Source organism: Limulus polyphemus, unplaced genomic scaffold, assembly GCF_000517525.1.
Source record: "Limulus polyphemus unplaced genomic scaffold, Limulus_polyphemus-2.1.2 Scaffold286, whole genome shotgun sequence".
Lineage (NCBI taxonomy): Eukaryota > Metazoa > Arthropoda > Merostomata > Xiphosura > Limulidae > Limulus > Limulus polyphemus.
The window spans coordinates 270,955-282,077 of NW_013665896.1; the positions used below are offsets into that span (position 1 = coordinate 270,955).

Here is an 11,123-nt window from a genome sequence, read left to right on the forward strand (position 1 = left end):
ATATACTATTTTTGTACAGAGTTGTTCAAATTAGCAATATAACTTAACAAATAAATCTACTCTGCATGTACATAGCACAACACTTTACTATAATAAAACATAAATATTTATGCTAATTCAAGTTTAGCTCCCCATGCGGTGATACAACAGAATGATGATTTGTTAACTTTTCACTGGATGCTTGTGTATTTTATGTGAACAGCTATTCAATTGTTTAAGCTATATTTCATGCAAAATTGCTCCCTGATTTAATCTCATAGCACTTATTTGTTATAAATATAAAAATAAGTTATAAACTTGGGTTTTTATCTTAATGGCGTAGGCTTTTAAAATCAAAAACAATAAAAACAAATTATAGATTTTAAACAAACTAATTACATAAACCTATGAACAAAAGATAATTATAAAAATGAACAAAAACGAAAAAATAACCATAACTTTTTAAATTATTAAAACAATTTTGAGTACAATTATTTAGCAATTAAATCAAATTTGAATCTATGAATGTTTTTGATGCTATTGATGATTCATTAAGTAGGAGCATTATATAGTTTCATGAATTCTGAAGTTGCTGAGTTTAATGTACAATTTCTACTCTAAAAATGAGATGATTTTACTAAGATGCCTCACTTTGTAACACGCAGTTGTTGTTTAGTTTTTGTTTTAAGCGCAAAGCTACAAAATTGGCTTTCTGTGCTCTGACCACTGCTGGGAATCACACCCACCTCAAAATTTAGCATTGTAAGTTCATAAACTTACTGTTGGCTCACCGGAGAACACTATGCGATTAGTAAATTTCTTGATGTTAAAATGAATAGCATCTTTGAAATTTCCAAAGAATGAACCTATTGGTAATACTATAATAAAACGTTAGGGTAAATCTGTGGTTTTTTCAAGTGAACTTATTTTCGTACATGTATCAAGAAAAAGGCTGGGTAAGGTAAAAATGAAAATAATCTTTATTAGAGCATTCAAACAAAAAGAAAACATAGTGGGTCAGCAGTGTTACGTCTCTGTATGTTTGTTTGTTAATTCTTCTAAGATACAAGTCCTGTCTTTATAAAACTTATTTATTCTTCCTCAATACAACTTTGTAATGTACTTAATTTTCACAGTTACACACACTATAGTTCACAACAATTCACTCACTTTCTATCGCGCTTAGACTTAATTGTCCGTCCCCGCCAACTATAGTTCCGATCTCTGTGTCTGCTATCCTCAGTTCCCGCCGACCGTAATCGCTGTCTTTCTTTCTCTCTGCCTGTTTCGTCTCTGCCTCCGTCTATCTCACTGTCTAGCGCACTTATGTACGATAATACTGCCTGTTCTAGAAACTTCTAAGACTCTCAACACGTGCTACCAGCGTCACTTGACTTCCGCTGTCGTAACACACTACCGAATCTTCTAGAATACTCGTCACGTGACCCCCGCTGTCGTAACACACTAGCGAATAGACTACGGATACTGCGGTAGACCGCACGCTATAGTAGCACCGCCCATTGTGTAGAAAACAACAACAACAATTGAACTCTGCAAAATAAAATATGGTAATTTCAAAAATGGTCTGTATTCGAATATTTCCTAGTAGAACTGGTCTAAGAAAGTGCAAATTCAACAGGTAAACTTAATTTTTTTTGTCCAGTGAACACTATGCAAAATAGTAGAATTAGGCAATAAGAGAGCTTATAATGTTTAATAACAACAAATAATAACAGTATAAATATCTGAACCACCAGAAATGCAAAACCATTATTCTGAAGTTATCCTTTAGATCTGAGTTTCTCTTTTTTTGTAGCTTCAAATGAAGAAACGTGCAATTGTTTTTATATAGGTGGCAGCACTTATATGATTTGAGCTGATGAAAATGGCAGCAATTGAAGCAATTCCTTCAGATCGTCATTCAACAACAAGCAACCCAAGTAGTAAGAAATTGTTTTATTTTAGGTCCAAAGGTAAAGGCAGTCTGTAAAATTATGTTATATATATGTATACATTTATATAAGTTGCCTGCCTGTTAGTTACTGTTTCAAGGTATCATTGGTTTTCATTAAATGTGACTTCTAGCCTGGTTCTGCTCTAACAAGTTTTGTGTTCCGCTAAGTAAATTAATGATATTATTAATAGTTATACTATTACTAACGTTAGTACCAGCATTAGTAATATAGTTAGCCGCGTCAATTAATTCTAATTTCTAAAATCAACGTTACGACTAAGTTTACTCAAACGAGTGACAAACTAAATTGAGTAAATATTAAAACGTGATAACATTAACAATACCCATGTATCATTATTAGTTGTAACTTGTACCACCTCAGGCTAGCCAGTAAACGTTGCTACTGGTACTGTCATCCTTCGTCATTACCTAATGACTTTAAATTTTAAGTTATCATTTTGTTCAACTCAGGTTTCAAGATTTTCTTGTTTATTGATTTCAAAATTCTCTTTTGTTGCTTGTTTCAGTTTTTGTTACTTTTTGCACTTCAAGTCTTCGTGAGTTTCATATTTGTGTTAACCATTTAAAGTTAATTATTAAAGTAATTATATCCATGAAGTTTTAAAAGCTGTGAAAAAATGTTTTTTTTACCTCAGTTTGAAAACCCTAATAGTAATAACCAGGTCTGTTGGTCACACATTCATATTTACCATTTTGCCAATGTCCTTGAGCTTCATCTGTATATTTGCATAAAATGATATTTCTTCAACAGTATTTGATTCATTTTTTGGAAAAAATAACTTAATTATATGAAGCATTTAATAAACATTTCAGCATCTTCAGAATTCCATCTTTTAATTGGAAACACTAAATTCAAATATCAATTTTGGGATAATCAATATAAATGGAATTTTGGTCAGCAGATTGATTTACCTAACACTAATAATTTAAATCACTGCTTCTAGGTAATTGATTATATTGCTCAGCTTTAATGTAGATACCAGTTTTCTGCTGTAGTAGAGCTCAAACCAAGCCTATGTTGCAGTTGTGATTGAATTACTTAAATTTTGACCTTTATAATCATAATATTTCGAGAACAAATCATGCCAAAAACTGGACTGAACAATATTATTCTTTCACCTCTTTGATCTTCAGGTATGTTGAGGTTTGTCTACACGTATTCTTTCCTACTAAACTACTTCATTTTTGAATTGTTATATTTTATAAATTTATTTACATTCTTGTTTCTACTTATATTGTTCTATTCATGTATACATTTATTATATCAAACTAGTTTCGCATTAATATATCATACTGTATAGTTGGGTTAAACTATGTCTTATTTATTTCTAAAAGCATTCTTATTTGATATGTTATTGTTTAACAACACATTATGAAGTACCATGGTAATAAATTTTTATTAATTCAGTTCCATATTGAACTTCTTAATGTATTATAAACATGTGACATAAATATGTAAATTGAAATATTTAAACTTATTTTCAGTATTATGAACTCTCACTGCCACATTTTTAGACAACTCTCCTATTGCCAGGTTTATTTTTCAGATATGCAGTACAAAAATAGACATGTGTTTTAACATTTCATTGCGTATCAAAATTGAAACTGATTAACTTGGCAAATTTGAAAAGAAAATCCATTCTTTATGGTGGTGTAAAATTCTGAACTGTCATGGCAGCATTCTAAAGATAGACATGTATATGTGCCTAAGGTAGTGAGAAAATTAAGAAATGAATGGGAGTTGAACAAAAAAGTACAAATTTTATATTGTTTATCTTGAGCACTTTTGGGCTATATTCTATAAATGTTTTTCAATAACACAAAACAATGTCATAAAAAAGTTTAGTATTTTAGAAGTAGAAAAAATTAAAACTTTACTAACTTATTTAATATAAAGAATGTTCTGTTTATATAATTTAAGCTTCAATTTATTTCAAGTTTGTAGAATATTGGTTGAGAGATTTGTTTGCAAAAGGTTTTGGGTTCAAATTCTAGTGACAACAAATGTTTGTGATTATCTACATTTTTCATAATTCATAAAATATATACCAGCGACAGTGATGGATAGCAACATGAATAAGTAACAGATGGGAGTAAACCTAGTTAGACTTTCATTACAAACTTCTTACTTTCTCTAAAAGACATACACCCTCAAAAGGAATCACCTCTTTTTTTTCCTACAACTACCCCCAGAAGTTACTTCTGGCACTTTTTAGTAACTAGGGTGAGGTGGATAGGGAATCTGGAATTACACTACAGTGTTTGATCCCTTAGTATGCTGTCAAGTGTATAGGTACTATACTATAAAGACTGGCAGTGCTTTGTTGCTATTAATCAAGTTAATAAAATTATAGTGCTTATTTAGAGATATGTTGATTACAAGTTAAAAGATGTAATTTTTTCACTATGCAGATCACTAATTAGGCCTCATCTGAAATACTTTATACAGTTTTGGTCTCTTTGTCTAAGAAAAGATATAGGCTTACTGGTTATATAGGTTCAGTGTGGGGCTAGTAGGGTATACTTCCAGGGATGGAAGAGTAATCTTATGAAGAAAAGTTAATGTCTTATTTGAAGAAGTGTACAAAATTATTTGGGGGATCAATAGGACAAAGGCTTCTGATTTATTTGTGCTATATTCTGAACAAAATAGGATGAGAGGAAACAAATTTAATATTTGAAAAAGATGACTGGACTCTAGTAGAGACGGTTTTATGTTTCTAGCAGTGTGAATGACTTATGGAGGGAGTTTCCATTGGCAGTAGTGGAGGCTGGAACTTTATGTGAGTTTAAGATGGGAGTTGATTATTTCCTTAAAAATAAAGGGTTGGTTTAAATTTTTAGTTTTTCTAGGGTGGGTGTAAAAGGATGGTCTTTAAGGGAAAATGGTCCTTTGTTATCTATGTGTTATACATAAAATATTAATGTAGGCTTACCATGAAAGGATAGTAAAAAGACTTAAGATAATCTTCAATGTGACAGAAAGATATTTGGCTTAAGGTTAATAGATAGATACCTGAATAAAATATCTGAAAACAAGTCAAATATTTAGCCCATTCTTCAAAGCTCAGTTTCTTTAATATTCATTCTAGTAGCTCATCACTGTTGTTGTTTTCTGTTACAGTGTATTCATATGTTTTTTGCAGCAGGGTAGCTAAAGCTACATGTTATTCTAAATTATGTGTAATTAGAATCTTTTAAAATGTTTTAATAGTGTTTTTGCTCTTAAGTTTCAAATTTCTGTGATTAGATCATGTGACTCCTGCATACACATATATTAGCTATTTTGAACAAAGCTAAATACTAAGTGGAAGGTTTTGAGGATTTATGAATAAACAACTCTAAATCCTTATCTTTCAAATATGATATCTTACCTCCTCTCACAAAAAGCTTTCTTGACTTGTAATGCTATCTATCGGCACAGATGTTTGCTCGACACTGTCCTTGCTACTCCCACTTATTACTGCATATTAACATGCAAATAATCATGCAGCAACCCTCCACCAATAGGAGTGTGACACTACCCCTATTGTAACTAGTACCCTCTCTAATCATGCACACATTAATCACTTCTCGATTGGCAGTCATACTGATTAGATGTGTTTTTTGCTCGCGGTTTAATTAACTTCTCCACAGATTTTTACTTTTCTGAATTTATACTTCAGTTCATTTGTTATTTTACATTCTCTTTCTTGGAGAGTCACAATTTATTTTATTTTATCTTCTTTCCTCTTTCAATTTCGGGAGTTATGTACTTACAGTTTTGGGTGGTCATGAGTAGGACTGCTTTTATTGTGGCAGCAGAATTACCAACCACATCCAAGAGGTTGAATCCATAATTTTCAACCCATGCAGTGACAGCTGTGGTCCATCTGGAGTTGACCAATTTCATACAACAATCAGAACACGCTGATGATTGTCCTAACAAAGTTTTCAGTGATCTTTTTGTTTTGGATTTTGACAGTCTCTCCCCACCCCCTCCTGAATATGCCCCTTAGTCACATGTCATCTTGTGGGATATGCCCAAACTTTTTCTCCTTTGGTGGATTTGTTCTTCAGGTATGTCATGTTCTGTACTTACCTCCCATTTTCTATGTCCCACCACCTCCTTTTCACGGTCTGGGCTCTCAGAGGGTCAAGGGTGTTAGTCATGTACTGCTCCCTTCTGTGATTCCCGAGTGAATTTGTTTCTTCTGTGAATTCCTCACCTCTCCCATGACCTTTTCCCATCACTCTTCTGGGTTGAATTCACTAGTTCATTTGCCTGGTGTTTTCTTCTCTTTCTAGTTACACAGAACTGTTTTGCTATACAAAACAATATGTACACTAAACTTATTTCAGAAATTAAGTAGCAAATATTGTAAAATTCAAGATTCTTATTGCTTCTAAGGAAGCCACTAAAAAGTAGATGCAAAAAAATTCTAGTTGCTAAATCAAGCACAAAAGTAAGTATTTGTTATAAGTTCCATCTCTTTGATACAAGTTAGTAAGTATTATAATTTTAGACTACCATGCAGTGCAAAAACCATTTAAAAGTTAAAGGTGAAATTGTAGCTGACACATCTTTATAAAAATGAAGCTGTTATTTTGGGAGGCAGAAAGTAAAATTAGAGATTGAAATTGTAACGAAACTATTTTCTGTTGGACAATTGAGGGCTTACCATAATAATTATATGGTTTAAAACACAAGTTACAGTATGATATTTGACCAATGTATTTTTTTTTATAGACTTGTCAGCTACAATATCTGTAAAGTCATTAAAATATTCAAAATCCTAATATTGTACATAATTTATAAACAATATTTAATATTTTTAATAAGTAATTAAATATATTAAGTATTGTAATTTTATCTTTTGTTTGGTATGTAGACTGTTTGAAATAAGTAACAGAATAACATACTGATGTTGATCTAGAAAAAATAATTTTAAGATTGGCTGTTAAATGACTTCCTTTTCTGCTTTTGGATTAAAAAAAAAAATTGAGCATGCTGAGCTTGAAAAGTTAATGTCACCACTTCCTTGTGAAAATCTGAAAATCAAATGTGTGAGTGTATCAGGAAGTCAAAAATAAAAATTGCTTATTATTAAGTCACTAGTCTCATTGGACTAGTGTGGCACATCAGCAACTAGTCTGAATGCATTTCTTACTCTGATGGTATGATGGAAAATTATTGGAGAAACATTTTATTTTAAGTAGTACACATTCTTCATTTGAAGCATATTTTGTTTCTACAAGCTTACTTTCACTCTGCCTGTATAAAGTAGCATAATTGTATTGGTCATTTTCATATTAATTGTTTCAGAATTTTCAATAAGCAAATTATAAAATATATTAACTACAATTGAACAACATATGATAACTTCTTACAGTATTATGTTGTGGGCTTCTAAAGTGTAGTTTATTTGGTAATGAACACTAGTAGCTTTATACATCTTTGCCTACTAAACATGGCCATTAGATGCTGATACATGTATTTCTGATATATCAATCAGTACATTTCTCCTTACCTTAGTGTAATATTTCTCCTATAACAGAATAGGTAATTCTTTATTGCTGAGTTATTGAGTTAACTGTTCTCAGTAGAAAGAAGCTTATGTGAATAACTTAGAATATGTTGATAAGGTTTCTAATAAGAAATTGTTTTATTATAACACATATTATCCGAAATGCTTTTCACCTCTCCACAGAATAGATAGCTAATACCTCGCATTACTGTTGAAACATTTATGCACATTCACCAAACATTTGAGCAAAACGCTCACTCCTACATATAATAATGTGTACAGAGCAAATCTATTTTGAAATCAGCATTAAACTATAGCCCTTCAATAACAGGAGGATGAAACATCCTTCATGCATAATACTGCTTTTGAGCACTTTGTGTCTACCAAAAGCTCATTCATTTCCTTGGCACTGCAGTATTGAGTTTGTTCTTTTCTTATTAATAATTACAGAATTTTTGTACATGTTATTTTCACATTTTTGTTAACATTTGAAATGTTGTACTTCAATTTACTTGATTTCAAGCATGAAAGATACAGAATTTGGACTTGAGAGCTTCTGAGATGAATTATTACCTTTTCTTATATTTCACTAATTTCTTCTCTTAATCAAACTATGAAGCTTTGGGACATCATTAACCCAGTGTATGGGTTTTGGGAGAAGCCAATAATTAATCTCAATTTAATCAATATGAAAATTACCAAGGTCAAGATACCATAGATATATCAGCCTTACTGACAAAATAACAAGTAATAGATTGAAATCTTAATGATATTAATAGTTTTCATCAATTCAGTTTTGTGATTCTTATTTGGTTTTTCATATCCATGTGTTTGAAATTACCCAAGGTTCAAATTTTCCTTTATAACACTGTCATATTTTCTTTCAATGAAAACTGGAGTTACACTGTTGGTGAACATTATTTCCACCATTCTGTATCTCATGGTTGGTTCTGGTGTACATTTATTTTGGACCCAGGTCTCACAGCTTCCTGCTTCTGTAACTTCTGCTGAGCCTTCCTTGTCTTTTAGACAACTTTTACTAACTCTTCCCACAACCTGTCTTTTCTTTTTATTCTTCTATCCTTGATGAGAATCAGGTAACACCCACCTTTATCATTTGCTGTCTTGATAACTTAAGTATGTGTATAAATTCTTGGGTAAGCTTCTCTCTTGCACCTCAACACGTACAACTTGTTTCCAATCTTATTTCCTCACCTGATATTTTCTGTCTCCACTTCTTGTTGACTTTCAGTTGCCATGTCCTTCTTGAACTTTAGACTCCTCTGTGGCCTATGGTTGGAATCTGGTGCTCTTATCCATTGAATCTCTTCTTCCAGCTTGGGGATTTTTTTCTCCATGTGTATTGACTCTTCTTTTCCTCAATATGCTTGTCTTCATCTTTTGCTTACTCAACTTCTTAGCTTGTCGTCCTTATTACTCTTTTTTTCTAAAGCTGTGCATCTCCGCCCTGATAGCTTTACTGGGGGAGGACACACTAACCTGTGTTTTCTTCCTTTCAGCTATTGCCCAATGTACTTGTTTTTCTGTTTCAGGGTTTTACTTTATTGGGATGCCTTTATTTCTGGATTAGACTCAGTTTTATCTTGGAATTCCATTTGGCACTTTTCCTTCATGCAGTAGTGTTTTTGTTTTTTTATCTATTTTGACAATTCAACTGTTGTTTCTAATATCATTTGACAGGGAGACACTTTCTCCTGTGGACTTATTCCCACTATGGGAGCCCTCTTATTGATGCATTTGTTACTATCTTCAATACCAAGCTTCCACATTTTTTTTTCTCCAGTTTCAGACTCTGTGGCTGTGGTGGTATTCTCTTTGAGTCTGGATTGGTCCACCCTCTTTCTGTATATTTGTTCTTTAAATTCTTCCCAAGGTGCTGTCTTTAATTCACAGCACTCTTTGCTGCCAGGATTATCTAATTGCACCTTTTTGGCCAACTTAGTCATGGTTTCTGCTTTTTTTCTTCTTGGTTATCCTGAAGCCTCTATCTTTTTCTTGGAGGTCTCTTTTTTTACATCATCCTCAGACATTCATCATTCACCACATGTGTGGTTTTTGTCCTGCATCTTGCAAGATGTGAAGGTTTTTCTTCCTCACTCTTATTTGTCATTTATCACTGCAAGTGGAAGATTTATTGATGTGGTCCATTTTCCACTCATTGTCATCAGATTTTTAAAAGCTTCCTTATACCACTTTTTGCCTTGACTTTTGGAGATGATCTATCCATTTCTATAATCACTTCTTGGGATATTCTTTTGATTTTCTCCAGTTCTTATGATCATGTTCCCAGCCTTTCTATTCAGTAATGCTCCTTATCCAGTTCCTCTTCCAGGCTACAATATCTGTTTAGTTTTCAGAGATCTTACATGCCCCCATTAAGCTTTGACCACCTGTTCTTCATACCTTCTTTCTCTTAGGATGTATTTTCTTCTTTTTGCTTGTGGGAGATGTTGCTCTGATATTTTTTGTTTTGGATAACTCCTGGAATCGTTACCATAAGGATAGGTTGATTTTATTACAAGATTGCATTTTTCTTTTCAAGACTATGATCAAAGGTTTTTACAATTTAACACTCATTTCCTTCTGTACACAATAGCTCAGACCCATGATGAGTAAACTGGAATGGACAGCAACTGCCTGTTTTAAAAAACACAAATGTAGAGGATGACGTTTCAAAAGTCTTTTGAAATGCCATCCTCTGCACGTGTCTTTTGCAACAGGCAATTGCCATCCATTCTAGTTTACTTATTGTGAATACTCTACCTAAACAATCTATCAAAGTTCAGACCCCTATCCTTTCCTTTTTCTTGTTTATACACAAAAACAAAAGAAAAAAGGCACAAGATGGTTCCCTGCTGACATATCTGGACATATCCTGCTGTCCTTATTGTAAGTAACCCGTTGCAGTATCTCAGTGTGGGACTTTATGCAGATCATAGATAACATAGCCCTGCAACAATTTTATTGTCTTGAAATTCTTGCATGTTCTACAGTAATTCTTGTACGCTCAATCCAAAAATATCCATTTTTCTCCATCATGCACAGATTTTTCATAAAACATCATATGTACTTTTACACAAGTGAATAATTTTCATTGAAATCAGGTTCTCATTTTGTTATGCTTAAAATGTAAACAAACATTGACTATAGACTTCTCAAGACCAATCGCAATGTGAGAGTCATCGATTGTTTTAGTACCCATGAGAAACTTTGACATTATTTTTTCTTTTCAATATTATTTATTTGTCGTTATGGCAACAAGAGGCTGTGTAAATGACTGAAAAATATTTTGTTATATCTGCGGTAAATTTGTTGTAAAGAAACAAAGGCGAAACATTACAGAATCCATCAGAAAAGCATATTGTGCCACAAATTTATTTTGAAGGTAATATAGACATTTGTTACTTGGGGAATGAATCTCTAAAGTCACCAACATGTTTGTGTCTATAATGTGTGATAATCCTTCACTTATCTTGATTTAAGTCAATAATAATTTGATCTTGCCTACGGTACTCACTAAACTTGTCTAAAATTATCTGACATTATGATGATTTGTATTTGGTGAACATAATGACAAAAAACCTACATGTTTACAAATATTGTAACTCAACAAAACTATAGTGTGTGTGTGTGTGTGTGTG

General features: G+C 32.4%; 1 protein-coding gene across 2 annotated transcripts in view; it reads left to right on the top strand.

Moving 5' to 3' along the window:
* Window positions 1–1,859: 1,859 nt before the first annotated feature.
* LOC106457044 (mediator of RNA polymerase II transcription subunit 1-like) overlaps window positions 1,860–11,123 on the top strand; it is a 65,448-nt gene continuing 56,184 nt past the window's right edge. Inside the window, exon 1 of one of the 2 annotated variants that reach the window (XM_022382864.1) lies at window positions 1,860–1,922. In XM_022382864.1, the coding sequence (XP_022238572.1) occupies window positions 1,865–1,922 (58 nt within the window). In that variant the 5' untranslated portion in view covers window positions 1,860–1,864. Of the gene's footprint in view, window positions 1,953–11,123 lie in introns of both variants that reach the window. The other variant, XM_022382866.1, reaches the window with a different exon arrangement.